Genomic DNA, 21,218 nt, shown 5'->3' on the forward strand with positions numbered 1-21,218 from the left:
ATTTTACATATACACTGTTAAAAATTGTTTTATCTAAAAACTGTTATACTGAAAATAGTGTTCAATGAAAAATTCTGTAAAAAATTGTTATAATAAATATATTTTTTAACTGTTTCAATAATTTCTATAGAAAAAAGTGTTATACTAAGAAGACGCTCTGATAAAACTTTTGTACTAATGTTGTCTCTAAAAAATCTGTTATACCGAAAAAAAATGTCTTTAATAGTATAACTATTGCAAAGACAGTTTTACAGTGATCTATACATCACTGTAAATGTAAATAACTGTAAATTTTTGACAAATAAATTTGTTAAACTGTTATAAATAAAATTTTATAAAAAACTGTTATTCGTACTTACACTTTCTCAAACCAAATTATCTTTAGTAAAAAAATAAAAAATAAAATTTAAATTTTTTGGATTTATAATTTTCTTAATTACTTTTACAATTCCGCAACAAATATTTATTTTTTTATATTTATTTAAATATTTTTTTTTTAACAAGAACAATAAATTTTTTTCAAATAATTTCGAAAAAAAACACTTATAGAAGACATAAAATATTACGAGTCTTTTTTTTAATTTTAACAATAATAAGAAATGACTAGAGTTATTGGAAATGTTATAAATATTTCGTTTTTAGGAAAAAATTTGAAAAAAGCTAAAAAATTTTAATAACTACACTGACTAATAGGAATACGTTATATATATTTGATATATTTAGGCATTTAAATATCATTAAGTATTTTTTTAAATAAATGGCAAATTATTTTTTTGATTATATAAATTCCCAATATATAATAAGTGTATTTTTTCATTTCTTGAACTTTTAATCTAATTAAATTGTTAAATACGAATCACTTAAATGCATAAATATGTTAATATTAGTTTCTTTAAATCTTTTTTTAACTTAATAGAATTTTGGTATAATTAAACCTTTTAACATATCAAAACTATTACCATCCGGTTGTACTACTTCAACGGCACCATTTGTTAATTGAACTTTTAAATAACCATATTCATCTATACCAATAACTTTAGCCTCTTTTTTTGCACCATCTTTATCGCAAATTGTAATAGATTGATTGCTGTTGTAGAAAAAAAATAAATAAATTGAAATTTGTTTTATTTAAAAAAAATCCCTTCTTACTTACCTATGCAACCATAAATCATAATATAATTGATAAAATGTTTCAAATTCACCAGTTTGTACTAATTCTATTAAACGTTCAATTTCATTAAACATCAAAGCCAATAGCATTTCATATTTTATTGAGGGTAATTTTTGTTGATTTGCACTATTGTAATCACGTATCATATCATTGAGGCATATTGTGGGTTTACGATTATCTAAATTAATGGCACAACCTATATTTACTATAGCATTTGTACCCATTAATGTTGTCTTGACGACAAGTCCACCAATTTTATTAATGCCATTAGCATAGGCATCGTTGGGCCATTTTAGACCGAGATTAAGGACCTAAAAAGGAAAATAAAAAGCAATGGTTTTTTAATATCTTATTAATATATATATATAAACACATTTAATATTTAACTTCTTCAATTTTAAAAAGTATAACTATTAGAATAAAATTTCATCCGTTTATGAAGTTCGTATAGATTTTTATAAAAATCAAATTGTTTTGCATATATTCTTGATGTGCTATAATTTGAATATTTTAGGTTTTCCATACAAAATTCCTGCAATAAACCATCAATAGCTTTATTAAGCATTTATGAATAAGGGGCAAAACCTTTATAATTTGCGTAGTGCTCAAAAAAATGTTTACATTTTAGCTTTCTTTAAAGAAAGATTACAATAAAGACCACAGCCACAATTCTTCTTTTATCTGGCAAAATCGCTGCCAAATAAATCGCTCTCTAAAATTATTTCTTTTTGTGTTGTAGCGATTCAACAAAATATTATTTTTTTATTCTAAACGAAGTCGCTTAACGCCAGCGGTTGCAATTATAATCAAAAACATTATCCCCATTTCACATGACATATGACATATTAAATACAACTCTTCTAACCAGCTGTCACCCTTCACAATTCGTTACATTTCGCAACAGCCCTGTATACTCGTATTCGTTGCTCCAACAAACGACTCGTTGCTTTGTGCAAATTGAGAAGAAAAATTTTACTTTTATTTGTGCTGTGAAATTATTTAAATAAAAAGATATAAAACAAATAACATAAATAAAAAAATATGTAAATACACAAAAATTGTAAAGAAAATCCATTAAAAAAACATAACATCAATGAAATAAATCGATATTAAAAGAGGAAAAATACACAAAAGAAAAAATTTTTTGTCAAGATATCACAGCGAAAGTAGGCGCAAAGCAAAGAATAAAAAAAAGATTTTTTTCACACACAAGACCCTCTACAAGAAAAAAAAGAATTGATTCCAAATTTTTTTTTGAAGGAAAAAAATTTGCAGCCCAATTTGTTGTTGTTGTTGGTAGAGTGTGAAAACGAAAGAATATATTAACGAAATTTGTTTAAAGCAATAAAAAAGTAAATAAACGAAAAAAACGGAGTAACAAGTTTTATTATTGTTACACATAATTAAATATAAAATAAATAAAAAGGTTGTTTAACAAATGTAAAAGATATAAGGAAAAATTTAACATAAAATTAAGTATAAATAATGTAATAATATTGTTAGAAGAGGAGTTTTAGAAAAAATAAAAACTCCTCCAACACCACCCCATTAAACCAAACAATCTATTAACTAATGCCCTGTTGTTTGCTGCTGCTGCCGCACTGTATTTCAAAAAAATAACTAATAACAACAAGACTTTTTACGGCTGAGCCAACAAAAACAAAGTCTTGTACGAGTTAAAAATAACAACAAAACAGAAATTAAAGAAGTTTTCTGTTTTTGAAACTAGAATTAAACAATTTTAAATGGAATTTATGTTTTAAATAAAAAAGGTAGTTATTTAGTATTTTATTTTTTATAAAAGACAAAAAATATTTATGTATAAAGTTTTCATACATTATTGCCTGTTCTTCGTTTGCAACTTCGTAAACATACAAAACAAAAAAATCAATATCTACCAGACTTTTGTATTGACTTTTTGCAAATGTTTTGTTTTTTTTTTAGAATCTATAAAAGTTTTTCGCAAAAAAAGTTTTAGTATTACACTTGTATGAATAAATTGTTAAATATAGTTGTATTTATTCGTCATCATGATAAACTATATATATTGTGGGTGAAACATTTTATTTTCTTATCTAATGTTGTTTTCTGTGCTGGCGTTTATTTGTGCCCTCGTTTTTTGAAAAGTTCTTATACTACTAGCTGTTTAATTAGAATATTTTATTGTTTTGGGAAATGTATTCCAAAGATTAAAGGTAAAAATAAACTACTTTTAGTTTTGAAGTTAAATTAATATGTAAAATTAATGTTTTTGTCTATCTACCTATCTATCTATCTATCTATCTATCTATCTATCTATCTATCTATCTATCTATTTATCTATCTATCTATCTATCTATCTGTCTATCTATCTGTCTATTTATTTATCTATCTATCTATCTATCTATCTATCTATCTATCTATCTATCTGTCTGTCTATCTATCTATCTATCTATCTATCTATCTATCTATCTATCTATATATATATATCTATCTGTCTATCTATCTATCTATCTATCTATCTATCTATCTATCTATCTATCTATCTATCTATCTATCTGTCTATCTATCTATCTATCTATCTATCTATCTATCTATCTATCTATCTATCTATCTATCTATCTATCTATCTATATATCTATCTATCTATCTATCTATCTATCTATCTATCTATCTATCTATCTATCTATCTATCTATCTATCTATCTATCTAACTATCTATCTATCTATCTATCTAGCTATCTAGCTATCTATCTAAAAAGGAACAAGGGAATACTAAAGAATAGAGTAGGATATTTGCGTACAGCAAAGAACTAAATATTAAACTTTGTAACCATTTTGAAGATTATAAATTTAACTTTTCATCACTTAGTTAGTTAAATTCCCTTAGAAGAATATTAAACAATTTTCATCAATTAAGAAAAAAGGAAATAACAACAACAACCTAATATTGTTCATTATGAATTTTAAATAAAATTTCATACAAATCTTAACAATTACTTTATATAAAAAGATATTCATGATTCATTGGTAGTTAATAACAAAAGAAACGTACCTAATAAGCATAATGCATAATGGCAACATTTTTAAGAAATTCAGCTTTACAACTCAAATAGGCATTAACGTAAATAAACATTTACAGAATGTACAATTATTCTTTTTAACTAATTAATTTTTTATTTTTCTTTTTCGCTTCAGTAAAAAACAAATAAAACAATCCTCCCTCCCCAAAATGAGCAGTGTCACAACAACTCCCACTAAGACAATGATGACACCCATACAACAGCATCAACATTCTGCTATGCCGCCACAACATTCGGCCTCTAGCCACTCCACACCGGTGCGTAGTCCTCAGCCTAGTTCTCACTCAGCGTCGACATCATCGCTACCGGCCAATGATTTGGATGTCATACAGGACATGATTGATTGTTCGGCCAATCGTTTAGAGGGTTTGCGCACCCAATGTGTAACCACAACTACGTTAACGCAAAGGGAAATACGTTCATTGGAGACCAAATTATTGCGTATGTTTTCAGAATTACTGCTAACCAAAGGTAGACTAAATGAACGTATACCGGCCAGTGGTTTGCCTCATAGTTCGAGTAATGAGCTAAGGCAATGGCTAAGGGTAGTGGGTTTAAGTCAGGACTCGTTAAATGTTTGCCTAACACGCTTATCAACGTTGGAACAAATTCTGGAATTGAGTGAGCAGGAATTAAGAGAACTCTTGCAAAACAATCCAACTTATAGAGAGGAGGAAATAAGACGTTTGACAAAGGCCATGCAAAATTTACGTAAATGTAAAGACATTTTAACAAAACCCAATGAAAGTTTACAGCCCGCAACATTAACAGGAGAAGGTGATAAGAATAACACATCCACAACAGCACAGTCCGTGATTAATAGAGAAACTAAAGAGCAATTAATAGAACAATTGTTTTGGGATTCATGGGATCGACATCATCGTGGCAGTGTGGGTAATATAGGAGTGACCGCTTCACCCCGATCTCATCGTAATATGAAACAAGCCAAACAGCAGCAACCACTAACAAATAGACAATCTCCCTCTAATGACAACCAAAGCTGTAAGTCCTCCTCTACTACGATGAATAATTCGGGCGAGGATAATTCTGTATCAGCTTTGACTTTAACACTAACACCATCACCACCACACTCACCTTTTACACCCACCTCAACCTCTACTAGTTTCAGCAATTTGGGCGGCGGTAGTAGTTTGAATGGCACACCGCAAAAGGGTAAAATAGCTGGTACCCCACCACCTATGATAAAACATGCCACCGCTCTTCAAGGTACACAACCTTTAACACCTACCCATAACAGCGGAGGTAGTGGTTATCAGCAGCAAGATCATATACCCATACCATTATCAAAATCCAAATCAAATGAGTCGCATTCACAAGATTCACCGTCTTTAATGGCAAATAATGCTGGAGGTGGTGGTGCTGGTAGTGGTGGCGGTCTATCTCGCTCTCGTCTCAACACAGATCCTAGTCCCGATAGCCATTCGTCTGCCAGTTCGGATATTCTAATGGAAACCTCCAACAATAGCAGTAACAACAATAGTCTACAGGTACCCCTGTCTCCCCTAACGCCCATAGTAAATTTAAGCATGAGCCATAATATAGCTCATCGCTTTGTAACGCTAGTTAAAATGGCAACATGTGATCTCTGTCAGAAGCCCATGTTTATTGGCCGTAAATGTAAGGAATGTAAATATCGCTGTCACAAGGCCTGTGAGCCATACGTACCCAACTCTTGCTGTTTACCACCAGAATTTATAGATGAATTCAAGCAGGCCATTAAAGATGCAGTTTATCCTTCGCAAATTACTCCCCCTACTCTTAATAATCAGTCACCAAATCAGGGTCATGGCACGCTAGGTAAGGGTCGCAAAGGTTTACCTTCCAGCCGTCACAAAAAACATCCCTCTACCGCCAGTTCCAATGTGGGAATGCATGACAGCAGTTCGCCCGGTTCTAGTTGCAACAGTTCTAGTCCTTCAAGTCCAGCCCTTTTTAATATGCAACATCAACATTCTTCGGGCGATATGCAGGCCACCACTATAATGAGCTCATCAGCCGGTGGTTCGAGTACCAGCTCCAATATGTTGTCCACCCCTTCCTCGCATAAGAATGCAAGTCAATTTAATTTTCCCGATGTTACCATCACCTCGAATTGCAACAATCCTTCAGGTGCTACCACAGAAACTATATTGTCGGCACAAAATGCCAATAACACATCACCAAATCACGAATTTTCCGAATCACACAAGTCGCGCAACAATAGTCATGAGGCTTTAACATCAGCTTCAAACAATACAAATACTCATCACCATCATCAACACCAGCACCACCACCATCATCATCATTCTAACACCAACTCTTCCAATAATAGTATTAATGTTGCTAACACCAACAATTTTACCACCTCCACATCGTCGACTCTCACCAATCACTCCAGCAATAGTATTGTAAATGTTGGTCCGGCCACATTTTTTCAAAGGAAACTCAGTTCAGCTGGAGTAGATAAAAGAGACAATTTTGCCGAACTTTCCGATACTCATAAATCGAACGATAGTGACAAAACGGTATCATTATCGGGCAGCACATCGGCTTCAACTGATTCAGATCGCACACCCGTACGTTTGGACTCTACAGAAGATGGTGATTCCGGCAATTGGCCTAGACAAAATTCTCTTTCACTAAAAGAGTGGGATATTCCCTATGGTGATTTACAAATGTTGGAAAAAATAGGACAGGGTAGATTTGGTACAGTACATCGTGCTCTCTGGCATGGTTCGGTGGCTGTTAAACTACTCAAGGAAGACTATCTCGATGATGAACACATGTTGGAGGCTTTTAAGCTGGAGGTGGCCAACTTTAAGAAGACACGTCATGAAAATTTGGTTCTATTTATGGGTGCTTGCATGAATCCTCCCTACTTGGCCATAGTTACATCGCTTTGCAAAGGTAACACACTCTACACCCATATCCACAGCAGGCGTGAGAAATTTGTCATTAATAAGACCACCCTAATAGCGCAGCAGATCACCCAGGGTATGGGTTATTTGCATGCTCGTGGTATTACACACAAAGATTTGCGGACAAAGAATATATTTTTGGAAAATGGCAAAGTTATAATAACCGATTTTGGTTTGTTTAGTTCCACAAAACTGCTGTACTGTGATAAAGGTTTGGGTGTACCCACTGGTTGGCTATGCTATCTGGCGCCTGAGTTAATGCGTTGTCTTATGCCACGCAAACCTTCCGATGAGATTTTACCATTTTCCAAAGCTTCCGATGTTTATTCATTCGGTACCGTTTGGTATGAACTGCTGTGTGGTGAATTTCCCTTTAGAGCCCAACCACCCGAATCGATTATATGGCAAGTTGGTCGTGGCATGAAACAAACATTGGCAAATTTACAAACCTCGCGTGATGTTAAGGATATATTAATGTTATGTTGGCGTTATACGGTTGAAGATAGACCTGATTTTCCCAAGCTATTAACATTATTTGAGAGATTACCTAAAAAGCGTTTGGCTCGCTCACCCTCACATCCCATACAATTGTCTAGATCTGCTGAAGCTATATTTTAAATTTGAAATTAAAGCCTCAACATTAAGAATATATAAAACTGTAATATACAACTTAAGAATGTTAAATTTTCTTTTCAAATTAATGTAAATAACAATAAAAATACACACATACGACAAAATACAACATACAATATGTAACTACTATAAAGAAATACCCATTCGCCTAACAAAAAGGACTTTTTTTCTTAACAAAAAGCATTCCTTTAATGATTTCGCAAGTGAAATGAAAAAAAAATCATATAAATTATTGTAGTTCTTTTTTAGCAAAACAAACAAAAAAAATGAGCGATAAAACAAGTACACTGATTGTAAATATTGAGTTGAGTAATAAATATAAAAATATATAAATTATAAAATAATAAAATATTTAAAAAAAATCATACATATGCTTTAAGTAAACCATAAAATAAAATGTTTAAATTTAAGTGAAAAGACAGAAATTAAAAAAAAAATACAAAACTCTTAAAAAAACTTCTAATTACATTTCAATAATGTAAGCAAAAGTAAATTTAACAAACAAAAATACATTAAAAATTAAATAAAAATACAAAAACAAAAAATATGACATTATAAAATAATAAAAAAAAATAAAAGAAAATATTTAAAATCTACTACTTCTTTTTCAGCAAAAACGACAATCTCTTTTTGTGCTCAATAAATATGCAGCCTGTTAATTAGATCAGATTATAGTAGAGGTTGTAGACCAAACTATAGTCGATAATGTAGACTGTGGATCGTACTATAGTCGATACCAAACTATAGTCGATAATGTAGACTGTAGATCGTACTATAGTCGATACCATAAAACAAAAATGTTCGAATTTATATCTTAAATACATCAGATTTCGAAAGCCCTTCCTTTCGAATCGAAATACGCTGTGGCCCAAGATATAGTCCAGTGGGGACTTTAGGCTATAGTGGAGACTATACACCAGATTATAGTCGCGATTATGTATAGACCAAAATATAGTAAAGACAATAGATCAAACAATATTCAAGACTATATATGAAGACTAGAATATAGTATAGATTAAAAACCTAACTATAGTCTTAACTATAGATCAGGCTATAGTCTAGACTATATACCAGACTATAGACCAAAATAAAGACTGGAATATAAATCAAAATATATTCTAGACTATAGAACATGGTCTAGACTGTAGTCTAATCAAGAATATATAGTCTAGATTAAAAATCTGGACATATTCTTAACAATATAACAGGCTATAGATTAAATACCAGACTATATACCAAACTATAGTTTTGTCTATAGAACAACTAAAGCCTAGAATATAAATCAAAATATATTCTAGACTATAGAATATGGTCTAGACTACAGTCTAATCTATAGATCAGACTATATTAACTATAAACAACAATAAAGATCAGCCTATAGTGTAGATTATATATTTCAGATTATATATAGATTATAATCGATAGAATGAATACACAATGGAGTAAAATAACAAACCGTCAATACCATAGGCCAGATCATAATCGACACAAACCTAACTTATATATTTTTATTTGATATATAAAATTATAGAAAACAATCACTTACCTTATATAAAGGATGATTTTTTAAAGAATTGATCATAGCAACACCCAATATATGTTGTATTAAAGGTAAACGTTGACCCAATGGTGTATCAAGGTTTATATGAAGTTGTATAGAAAACATAGCACAACCCAAAGGACTAAGCCACTAAAAATAGCCACAAAAAATACCAAATAGTTAATAAATAATACTAACTTAATTAGTTAATTATATACAAAGTAGATTGTTATAAAAATTTAAAAATAAAAGTACAAACCTGATTATTACTACGCCCCATGCCATCAGTTTGTTGACGTGGTATAACCACAATGCCATTAGTTAATTCCAAATCCGAAATAACATGCTGAGAACTATTCACAATGGGAGCATATATAACTAAACGGCCAACATAAGCAGTTTTAAGATTCTGGAAAAAAGGACATTATCATCATTTTCGACAACATACTTAAATTGTGAAAAAATCCTACCTCAAAATAGTCCACTGTAGAAAAATCTTCGGGACAGGAATGTATTAATATGGGTAAAATATTCGAATTGACTTTTGGTAGTTTATCATCTGGACCACAGAATTTCATCGTTAATTTGGGTGTTGTTAAAATATTATCAGCATCAACACTGGACTTTAGTTTTTCCAATAACTCAAATTTCGCCTATTATAAAAATAAATAATTTAAATGTTAAATTTTATAAAAAATAGTTTTAAGAGTAATTTACCTCATGTCTACCCAAAAAGTAGGCATTTTTAAATATCAATTTAGGTCCTGCACCATTTTCTGTTGTCGTTTTTCCTTGCACACTTAAAGTTAAGTGATTTTTTAGTAAATCAGCAAAGATTTCATGACGTATATTATCATTTTGTTTGAGTATAGAATATTTAGATTCATCCGTTTCAAATTCTGTGGGATTTATTTCCAAATGGACCTGTAATTAAATGATGGGTATTAAGGTAGTTTTGGGATTTGTGATTTTTTTTAAGAAATTAAATAAGTATTTTTGTTAAGTAGTCAGTTTTGGAATTCTGTTCTATTTAAAATCTTCTATTTCTTTTTCAGCATAAACGACAATCTCTTTTTGTGCTCAATAAATATGCAGCCGGTAAATTAGATTAGACTATAGTAGAGGTTGTAGACCAAACTATAGTCAACAATGTAGACTGTGGACGCGTACTATATTCGATACCATTGACCAGGGGAGTTACTCTGTAACTCGATTAGAAAACAAAAATGTTCGAATTTATATCTTAAATGCATTAGATTTCGAAAGCCCTTTCCTTCAAATCGAATTACGCTGTAGACCAAGTTATGGTCCAGATTAAAAACCAAACTACAGTGGAGATTTTAGATTAGGCTATGGTCTATCATAGGTCCAATAATATCAGAAAACATTTTAGATTAGGCTATGGTCTATCATAGGTCCAATAATACTATAGTCGTACAAAAGACACAAGACTGTAGTCGAGTCTATAGCTTAAGGTGTCGACGAGAATAAACATCAAACTGTAGTCGACACTATAGATCAGACTACAATCTAGACAATGACCAGACTATAGCATAAGAATATAGATCAGACTATAACATAGAATATAAATCAGACTATAATCTATACTATAGTTTAGGTTATAGTCTTTCTATAGATCAGACTATAGTAAATACTATAAATCAGACTATATTCTATACTAAAGATCAGACTTTAGACTATACTATAGACTATACTATAGACCAAATTATAGTCAAGACCATTATAGATCAAACTATAGTGCAGACTAAAGTCTAAACCTTAGCCTCTGGTCTAGATTAAATATCAAACTATATTTTAGGAAAACAGATTAGACTATAGAATAGGTTGTAAACCAGCCTAGAGTATAGACCATACATAACACTACAGATTAGGTCATAGCCGAGTCTATAGACAAGACAATAATTGAGACTATAAACCAGACTATAGTCAAGTCTATTAACCAGATTATAGTCAATTCTATTGACCATAATATAATCTGGTATATAGACTCAACTATTGTCTAGTCTATAGACTCTAAATGACTATACTCGAGTCTATACACCACACTATACTCGAGTCTTAAGAGCAGACTTCAGTCGAGTCTATAGGACTCGGATATATAGGCTATAGTGCTGCATTTGATGAGCAGCACGTTCGGAAATACATCACTTTACAACACTCCAAATTTAGTGTGTTCTAAAATGCATCACTGTAATATTTAATGTGCAAACGGACGGCAAATACGCATCAAGAAAATGGCTGATGCATTGAATAAGTATTTAAATTTTTATTAATTTCTTTTGTTTTCTGGATTTAACATTTATTTATTAATTGATTTACTTGAATGCATAATTTAATTTCGTCTTTGCTAACATCCAGATCAAAATATAAACTTAAAATCAACTTATCCACTTTTTTTTTTGGATTATTTAAATTGATGGCCGAGCTCATAAGCAAAAAGCCAGGATGTCCCACGTTGGTTTTAAGGGAATTCTCCAAGTCGACCTATATCTTCATATAGGAAGCTGGAAACCTTTAAACACTTAAGTTAAATTCGAGTTTTGAATGGTACTCCACCAGTAAATTTCAAGAGTTTTAATGGTCTCCACCAGGGTATAAACAGTTGAGGTTTAATGGTCTCCACCAGGTTTTAAACAGTTGAGTTATAATGGTCTCTACCAGGGTATAAAGGTCTGAGTATTCTATGGTTTCCACCAATAAAACATAACCTCACTTGATGTGATACGAAAGCACGAGGTTAATGGAGGCAACATATAATTTTGAACAGTTATATGAAGTAAGTGCGAGTGAGACGCAAAACTGTCGAAAGCCAGGCAACAAACATAAGCCTTAACGCGTTTAAGAAATAATCGCGATGACGCGAGAGTTGTTCCCCAACTCAGACCTGACAACTTATCAATTTTGCATGATCATCCGTTCGAAAATACTAAAAAGCGCAAATTTTTTTGTTTACATAAAATACTTATCAGCATCAGCTGATTTGTGTCGTCACAAATCAGAAATAACCATCAGATGCAGCATAGTGTTGCATTTCCAAACAGGCCCATAGTTTAGTTTATTCTCAAGTCTGTAGACCAGACTGTAGTCGAATCTATAGAACATTTTCACCATTTATAAGGTAATAGTTTATTAGAAAAAGGGCTGTAAATACTTTGGATTAATGTCTAACATATGTCAGTTACAATATAAGGGGTTGGGTTATTATTTTTTAACAATTAATTCAAATTTAAATAGAAATTTTAAATTACACATTGGCCTATTTTTATTATAGGTTTTCAAGTCATTAAACACAAATTACAAACGCTTAAAAATTACTAGAAAATAAGAAAGCATGTTTCAAAAATATTTTATAAAACTTACTTGTGAGAAGACAGCAGTGCCACCACTCTTTTTATTACTGGCTAGCAAAAGACTAGGGGTATTCCAGGTTTCTTCGGTGCCCAATACTTTAACATCTAGCTGATGCATAACACCTTTCAAATCCTTGAGTTCAATGGACCTTGGTGGACACACTAGAGCTCTAAGCGTCGTGTATGTTTTGGTGTGTTTTTTTTTGTTTGTTTTTGTTTTATATTTTTGTTGTTTTTTTACATATATAGTTTGGAAAAGGTACCACATATACGAAAAAACATTTCGCACATACATACACGTACGCAATTTTTTTATTTTTTAATTTGCATTTTAATTTTGTTTTTGTTTAAGTTTAGTTTTACACACATTTAGAGAAAAACACAACAGCCAGCGAGCAAAGTAACAACGTATGGTAGTAGTTTAAAAAAAATATATATAAATAAAATAAAAGAATATACATATGTATGAAGGTAGTAGGAAAAATGATATACAGTGAATCAATTATGTTTTTTACTTTTAGAAAATTTTGAAGAAAAAAATTAAGAAAAGACTAGAATAAAAACAAATTTAAAAGTAGAATAAGTATAATTTCATTAAATATATTAAAAAAATCATATCACAATGTTAATTCAGGAAATATTTCAATAAATATCAGTAAGTAAAGGGTCAATAAAGTATTTTGCATTTTCAATTCCACATTAATATTTTTTTTAAATATTTATAAAAATTTTTAAAATTAATATTTTGTATGGTAACCATTGTTAGCCAAAAGAGCTTCCAGGAGTCTTCTTATTGATTCCACTAATTTTTGGCACCTCTCAACCGATATTTTGTTCTATTCCTCCTGTAGTATTTGCTAAGTTATGTTTTTGATGTAATGGTATGTTCCCTAACTTTTTTCTCCAAATAAACCAACGATTTTTTTTATTGGGTTGAGGTCTGCGCTTTGAGGTCATGTCTAAAGCTGTATGCTTTGGGTCGTTATCTTGTTGAAAATAAAAGTTGTTTCGCTTTAGACCCAATTTTCAGTACTGGAGTTTAGGATGGCCAAATAACCTTTGTGATCCATAATTCCATTGATTCCCATACCATCACCATCAGATCATGCGTCATCCATCTGAACCATAGTTGTTGTATTTGCTCTCGTCACTGAATATAACAGATTTCCAAAATTCAAAATGCTTAGCAAATCATAATCCCTTCTGTCTGTTGACTTCCGAAATTAGTATTTTTTGTTTCTTGTCACTCGATCTTGGATATTATTTGCTCTAAGCACTTTAGATAGTAATTGCTTTTCTCGGTTTTCATTAAGTATAGTCTTTCCTCTATTTCAGTCAAGGATTTGGGGCGACCACTCCATGGTAAATTTTTGATGTTTCCACGTTCTTTTGATCGATTTATGAAATGTTCTATTGTTGGACGACATCTATTACACATATGACAAATGTTCCCCCCGGGGGCATGTTATCTTGGTGAAGCCTTCACCAATACCTCTAGTCTGGCCGGGACTAAAAAAATTGGTTACAGTCTACTGCCTGGCTTAGACCTTGCATAGATTGACAGAGGTCAGACCAGAGCACCGCACAATCTGGTACTACGGGTGGCCAGTTGCCCGCAGGACTATGTCATGGCTGGTCAGTTGTTTGAGGTTCTTCGGGATTGACATAGTGGCTGTGTTTTTTTTAAGCCCAAATTTGCGGGAAGAGTAAGTGGCGATTAAAAGACTGATGTAAGCTAAAGTCAATATTTCGGGATAAGTTCGGTGCTGTTGCCGAAACAACAGATACCCCACAGAGAAGTGACTGTGGGACTAAGCGTTGGAAATGAGTTGGTATTTATTGTATATGGTACGGGATGAATGTGAGATACGGCGGACCTCACACCACCCGCCTACCAATAATGAATGTGTCGTATGAATGAGATGTGTGCTGGGTTGTATGATGATGGATGAAAGGTATCATATACAAATGATACCATTGAATTTTCCTTCCTTGTCCAGATATGTTCAGAGCATACTTTGTTCATATGAGAATTACCACAGTGTGCCCCTGGGGGTAAGAACAATGTCTTCGACTTATTTGATGGATTCGGTTACGGTTACGTCTTTAGGTGCTGTTGCCGAATCAACAGAGTTCACAGATTAGATAGCTCGAGTACTTCAGCAAAGTGCTTGTACATGGCCCGGTCAAATTCAATGTACAAAAATATGAAATTTTTTTAATGCAAATTACTTTTTTGAACCGCAAATTCTTGTGAAGAATGCAACAACAAATGCACATAAAAATGAATTTTATTACTTTTTCTTGATTTTCACATTTCACATGAAAATTTTCAATTCAAAATTTTAAATTTACCGGATTTTTAACACATTTTTTATAAACAAAAAGCTTTTTTCTTATAAAAATTGATAGGCAAAAAACTTAATTGATTCACTGTATATAAGGCAAATATCTAACGAAACAAATTACAAAAATTTATGTTAAATTTTAATATTTTATTAAAAAAATATGTGTGTTTTTCAAGAAAATTAATGAAATTATGTAATTACTTCTTTTTTTTTAAGAAAAATAAAAAGCTTTATGAATTTTAATAAAATTTAATAACTTAAAAAAACAAGCTTAAAAAGTATATATAAATCTGGCTTAAAAAAAAATTATTCAAAAATTGTAAAGTATTTGTATTGTATTAAAATTGCAAACCATTCATGCGTTGGTGCATGTAGTGGAAGAAATAATTTCGTATATGTTTATTGTTATGATTTTTGACATTTCTTAAAGAATTTATATTTTGATTAGTGTAAAGAAATTTGTGTTAAATTTTAGAAATTTCAAATAAAAATATCAAACTAATTAAAAACATTTAACAAAACAATTTTAGTTTGACACACAATTTTGTTATTTACATACCAACCAATTTGTTAGTAAAACATATTTTCTTTTTGCATATATATATTTTTTTTTTTTAATTCAATTAAAACTACTATTTTCAGGGATAAACTAATAGTTTAATTTAAAAAAAAATGAAAATTTTGTTACTTACGGTTTACGACTGTTGGTATAAGCCGAATCATCACTGTCGGTGGAAAAGTTTTTCTTAACCGGTGAGGGTTGATAGCAGAATATATGATGCATCATTTTGACTTTTTGCCATTTGTCATATGAAAATTGCACCAATTCATGTTCACGTACCTTAAGAAATTTTATAAAAAAAAACAAATTTCTTTAAAAAAAAGTATTGAAAATTATAAAGTTTTTTTCTTAAAATTATTAACAATTAAATGGGCATACTTTTAGGATTATTTGCAATATCTATTTAATTATTTTGTTTTGAAAATTTTAAGGCCTTAAAGTACCCAACAATAATGAAATATTATTCATAATTATTGGCTCTATAAGAAAATTACTAAAAATATTTCAAAAGCTTTCGAACTTATGTTCGAAAAAGGTCTTAAAATAATCTTTAAATTATAGGGTAACTTGAAAAATATTATTTCAAATCAATTTCTCAAGAAAATCGATTTTTTAGCAATGTTCGAAAATTCGAACTTAAGTTCGAAAAAAATTTTAAAACTTTTAAAATAATCTCTAAATTATAAATGAAAATATGTTTTCAGTTTTCCTTAAATGCAATTTCTTTATTTTTTTTAATTTCAAACTTAAAATTTTTCGAAAATTCCAACTGCTTATCCGAAATCTGTTTTAAAACTCTTAAAACTATCTCTAAAACAAGGATTTTTCTTAAGAATAATAATTAGACTGCTTTCTGTTTCTAATTTTAAAAATATTTAAAATTTTGAACTTCAAAATTTTGAAAGTAATTCCAAAATTTAAAAAAAAAATCAAAAATTTCATAAATATTAATTTTAGTATTCAAAGTTTTTTAAGCAATATTAGAAAATCTATCTAGAAATAGAAAAACTATCTCTAAAAATTATAGTTTGTCTGCTATCTGATTTTTATTTAAATATTTCCAATTTCGAACTTAAAAATTTTGAAAATAATTTAAAAAAATTTCGAAAAAAAAAATCAAAATGTTAATATTAGTATTCGAGCATTTTTTTGATATTTTTAAGAAATGTTCGAAAATTCGAACTTATGTTCGTTCCAAATCATAATAATTTTAGAAATATACTTTTCAGCTGTCTACAAGGTCAATTTTGTACTTTTTTTAATTTCGAATATATATATCTTTTTTAGTTTCAAAATTTTCATCAATTTTAAAGTATTTTTATAACAATGTTCGAAAATTCGAACTTATGTCGATTTTTTTTTTAATTTTTAAAAATAATCTCAAAATTATAAGTATTCTTAAAAATATACTTTAAGTTGTCTATACGATAAATTTCGTTCTTTTTTTTTCAATTTCAAACAATTTTGTTTAAAATTTCAAATTTTTATAAATGATTTGTAAAAATTTTGAAAATTATTTTAAAATTTTTTATGAATATTAAAGTATTTTTATTCAAATATAAAACTATGCAATTTAAGATATGTTTTTTGATATTTATTAACAATATTCAAAAGTCCGCATTTATGTTCGAAAAATGTAGGTTTTGAAATAAATCTTCAAGTGTTGAAGATTCTTAAATATATAGTCTATTGGGTCAATTTCGTACATTTTTTCAATTTCGAATTTATTTAAATATAAGCTTTTTATGCAATGTTCGAAATGTTTTTTTTGTAGTTTATTAGCAATGTTTGAATTTATTTTCGAAAAAAATTTACGTTTTTTAAATAATTTCTAAATCATGAGGATTCTTAAAAATTTAGTCTTTGTTGTCTATAAGGTCACTTTCGTTAATTTTAATAAAGTCAAACCTAAACATTTTGTTTAACATTTCAAAATTTTCATCAATTTCAAAGTATTTTAATAAAAAAATTAAAAATAATTCCAATTTTTTTTTAATATTTTCATTCTAGTATTTAAATATAAGCTTTTTAAGTAATGCTCGGAATATTTTTCATGTTTATAGGCAATGTTTGAAATTTCGAATTTATTTTTGAAACTAAAAAATTTTAGATTAATCCTGATTCTTAAAAATATACTTTTACTTGTCTATAAGGCCAATGTTGAATTTCAAACATAAAAATTTTGTTTAAAATTTCAATATTTTTGAAATATTTTGAATATAATTTCAAAATATTCATGTATATTAAAGTATTTTTACTCTAGTATTCAAATATTAGCTTTTTAAACTTATATAAGAACTTATGTTCGAAATTTTTTTAAAACGTTTAAAATAATCTGTGTACCATTGGGGATTCAAAAAAATATAGTATTAGTTTTCCATAAGGTCGATTTCTTCAACTTTTTTAATTTTGAACTTAGAAATTTTAAAAACTATTTGAAAATACTTAAGACTTTTTAAATATTTTTAATGTGGTATTTGAATTTAATTTTTTTAAGTAATTCGAACTTTGAAAAAATTTTGCACTGAATTAAATTTTCAGTGAAATTTTTTTTCGTAAGAAATCACAGAAAAATTATTTTTTATTATTTTATCGAAAAATTGCATTCATCAAAAAATTACTTTTTCGCTGAAAACATTTTCGCCCAAAAATCATTTTTTTTACTAAAAACATTTTTTTACACAAAATTCACTTTTTCTTAGAAAGCTTACTTTGTAATTTGTTATTTCACCGAAAATTTAAATGTTTATCACTTTTCTTTTACCAAAATCGAATTTTCAATAAAAATTCACTTTTTCACTAAATGTTTGTTACCCAAAAATTCATATTTTCACCGAAAATTCACATTTTTACATAAAATTCACATTTTTACCGATAATTCACAATTTCACCGAAAACTCACATTTTCAACGAAAAATGTTATTTTTACTGAAAATTCACCTTTTTGTCTAAAAATCACATTTTTACCGAACAAACATATTTTTAACCAAAAATATCACATTTTCATCAAAAAAAATTACATTTTTACTGATAATTTCCTTTTTAAGTTTTTACTTAAAAATTCAATTTTTCACAAAAAGTAATTTTGTTAAAAAATTAAATTTTCAACCAATATCACTTTTTTAATCAAAAAGTAAAATTTTTATCGAAAATTCACATTTTTTCAAAAACTAAAAATTTCCCCAAAAAATTACTATTTCACCGAAAACTCACTATTTTATCGAAAATTCACTATATTACCAAAAATTCACCTTTTCACCGAAAATTTGCATTTTTACCGAAAATTCACATTTTTATCACAATTCACATTTTTACCAAAAATTCATCTTTTCACCCAAAAATCACATTTTCACTGAAAATTTACTTCACTTTCACAAAAAATCGCTTTCGCACTGAAAATCACTTTGTCTCCGAAAATTCACTTTATTCGAGGAAAAATTAATTTTTCGTTTTAGATATTTGAAATGCCAAATGAAATTCAATCGAATTTGTATTTCATGATTTGATCATTTGATCATGATTAGAAACCTAAAAATTAACTATTTTGCAAATGGTTTATTGGGTAACAATTAGGTGCAGATCCACGGGGGAAAGGGGATATTCAACACCGCCTCCCTCAAACCGAAAGTTTTTCATACAAAAAATAAAAATTAGAAAACTGGAAAAATGAAAATAAGTAAAAAAATAATATTTACAACCCCTCGTCCCCCTCAAACGCTTAAGCTGAATCCACGACTGGTAACAATAATGTTTAACATTTTAGTACTCGGTGATCATTTATAGTGACTCCTTTTAAGCCAATTTAAGCTTTAGTCATGACTCATTTTCAACTTCATAATAAAATAATAAAATTTTTAAATTGCAAACAATAATCAGGAAACTGGAAAGAGGAAAATAAGTAAAAAAAAAATAAATTTACAGCCCCTCGCCCCCTCAAACGCTCGAGCTGAATGCATGGTTTGAACAATGATGTTTGACCTTTCTGTATATCTTGAACATTTAGGCCGGATTTCTTACTCTTCAGTTAAACTAGGCTTAACTTGCTGTTAGATTAAACTCGGAACAAATTTAGGCGTACTTTAACCGATGTTGGTGTTTTTCAGTTTTAGTTTTAAACTCCGTTAACTTTGTTAGTATTGCCAACTTTTCACTCAAAAACATAAACAATGAACAGCTGTTTTTTGCAAACAATACTTTTGTAAAATGGAAAATTTTGGAAAACTGTGAAATAAACATTTAAAACAATAATAAATAAAACAAAACAAATCAGAAAATTGTAATTTACTTAAAATATTAAGTTTTTGTTCTTCCGAAATCATTGTTTTATTGTTTTTGTTAATTGTGTTTTCTCACTTATAACTTGAGTTTAATTGCACAATTACACTCAGTTAAACTAAGATAATATGTAACTTTACTGATAACTGAAAAACACGAAACATATATTAAACCAGTTTTAACCAAAGAATGAAGATTATCTTTATCAGAGATACTTGCCCTCAGTTTTAGATTTAAGCTCATTTAACTTTGTTAGTATTGCCAACTTTTCACCCAAAAACATAAACAATGAACAGCTGTTTTTTGCAAACAATACTTTTGAAAAATGGAAAATTTTGGAAAAATGTAAAATAAACATGACTTCTTTTGAGCTAAATTTAAACTTTAGTCATGACTTTTTTCAACTCCATAATAACAATTATAACATTTTTAGATTGCATTCGATCTCAAAGATAAATATTGTACAATGTACCCAATATCTGTACCCTTTAATACGATATATTAATAATTACTCATACACCCCCCCCAAACAACATTAAATAAAAGCATTAAAAAAAGCCTACAAGTATGCACATATTTTAAAACAACAATTTTGAAATTTAACCAAAAAAAAAAAAAATGAATAATAAAAAAAACAAAAAGAAAATGTCTAAAACTTACCTCAGCAGTACGATATGTAGGCAATATAAAGTGCAAGATATCAGAACACAATGATAAAACTTTGCCACCCCTCAGAAAATAGTCGACAAACAGTTCACCAATTGTATTGGGAACTGTGCCGCATACGACCAATAATGCAGTGGTATTTAGCCAATGTTTTTGCTCAACTTGTTGTGCAGTTAAAGGATAAATGGTATAACTATAAAAAGAAAATCAAGGATATTATATCATCAATTGTTTTATTACGCTTAAAGTTTAACATACAACAAAAATATAAACGCAATGAAGTGAGCGAGAAAAAGAGTAGAGAGAAAAAAGTGCAACCCATTTCCAAATAGAACAAACAAATACCAATAAAAAAAACCCAAAAATATAAATTTCTTATTTCAAAGTTTTCCATTTATATACAATAATATAAAAAAAGTTTTATTACTTTTTTATGGTTATGGGAAAGGGAGGTCATAATATAATTGGATCATTATCAGTTATGAGAAATGATTTAAATATTGTATTTCAAATAAACTTACGTGTTATCAGCTAAGATTTCTTTTAAAGTGTTTACGGCACTTTCTTTGGCCGTTGAGGTTTCGGCATAAACTAAAACATTAAGGGGTTTGCACTCGGTTAAACTGTCTTTGTGACGTTTTAAACTGGGACGTTTGGCATTATCTTTTACAG

At 29.3% G+C, this 21,218-nt stretch overlaps 2 protein-coding genes across 6 annotated transcripts in view; one reads left to right on the forward strand and one right to left on the reverse strand.

The window, feature by feature from the left end:
- Positions 1–499: 499 nt before the first annotated feature.
- The window catches only part of LOC111680170 (biotin--protein ligase), a 24,078-nt gene continuing 3,359 nt past the window's right edge, over positions 500–21,218 (reverse strand). Inside the window, exons 5-14 of one of the 3 annotated variants that reach the window (XM_023441799.2) lie at positions 21,068–21,218; positions 20,541–20,739; positions 15,736–15,884; positions 12,706–12,865; positions 10,042–10,248; positions 9,795–9,977; positions 9,584–9,733; positions 9,331–9,474; positions 1,154–1,482; positions 500–1,087 (exon numbers count right to left, since the gene is read on the reverse strand). The exon at positions 21,068–21,218 is cut by the window's right edge and continues 891 nt beyond it. In XM_023441799.2, the coding sequence (XP_023297567.2) occupies positions 910–1,087; positions 1,154–1,482; positions 9,331–9,474; positions 9,584–9,733; positions 9,795–9,977; positions 10,042–10,248; positions 12,706–12,865; positions 15,736–15,884; positions 20,541–20,739; positions 21,068–21,218 (1,850 nt within the window). In that variant the 3' untranslated portion in view covers positions 500–909. The remainder of the gene's footprint in view (positions 1,088–1,153; positions 1,483–9,330; positions 9,475–9,583; positions 9,734–9,794; positions 9,978–10,041; positions 10,249–12,705; positions 12,866–15,735; positions 15,885–20,540; positions 20,740–21,067) is intronic. The other 2 variants (XM_046950869.1, XM_023441798.2) reach the window with 2 other exon arrangements.
- LOC111680169 (kinase suppressor of Ras 2) lies at positions 2,103–7,872 on the forward strand. Of its 3 annotated transcripts, none has more exons than XM_023441796.2 (2): positions 2,103–2,943; positions 4,349–7,872. In XM_023441796.2, the coding sequence occupies exon 2, from the start codon at positions 4,383–4,385 to the stop codon at positions 7,767–7,769; it is 3,387 nt and encodes a 1,128-aa protein (XP_023297564.2). In that variant the 5' UTR covers positions 2,103–2,943; positions 4,349–4,382; the 3' UTR covers positions 7,770–7,872. The 3 variants fall into 3 exon arrangements, with proteins under 3 accessions (XP_023297564.2, XP_046806824.1, XP_023297565.2); XM_046950868.1 differs by having other exon boundaries at positions 2,103–2,940; positions 4,347–7,872; XM_023441797.2 differs by lacking the exon at positions 2,103–2,943 and adding an exon at positions 3,120–3,366.

Source organism: Lucilia cuprina, chromosome 4 (assembly GCF_022045245.1).
Source record: "Lucilia cuprina isolate Lc7/37 chromosome 4, ASM2204524v1, whole genome shotgun sequence".
Lineage (NCBI taxonomy): Eukaryota > Metazoa > Arthropoda > Insecta > Diptera > Calliphoridae > Lucilia > Lucilia cuprina.

Bases quoted from the DNA above. Each gene is read 5' to 3' on its own strand.
- LOC111680169 (XM_023441796.2), top strand. From the start codon at position 4,383: ATGAGCAGTGTCACAACAACTCCCACTAAGACAATGATGACACCCATA.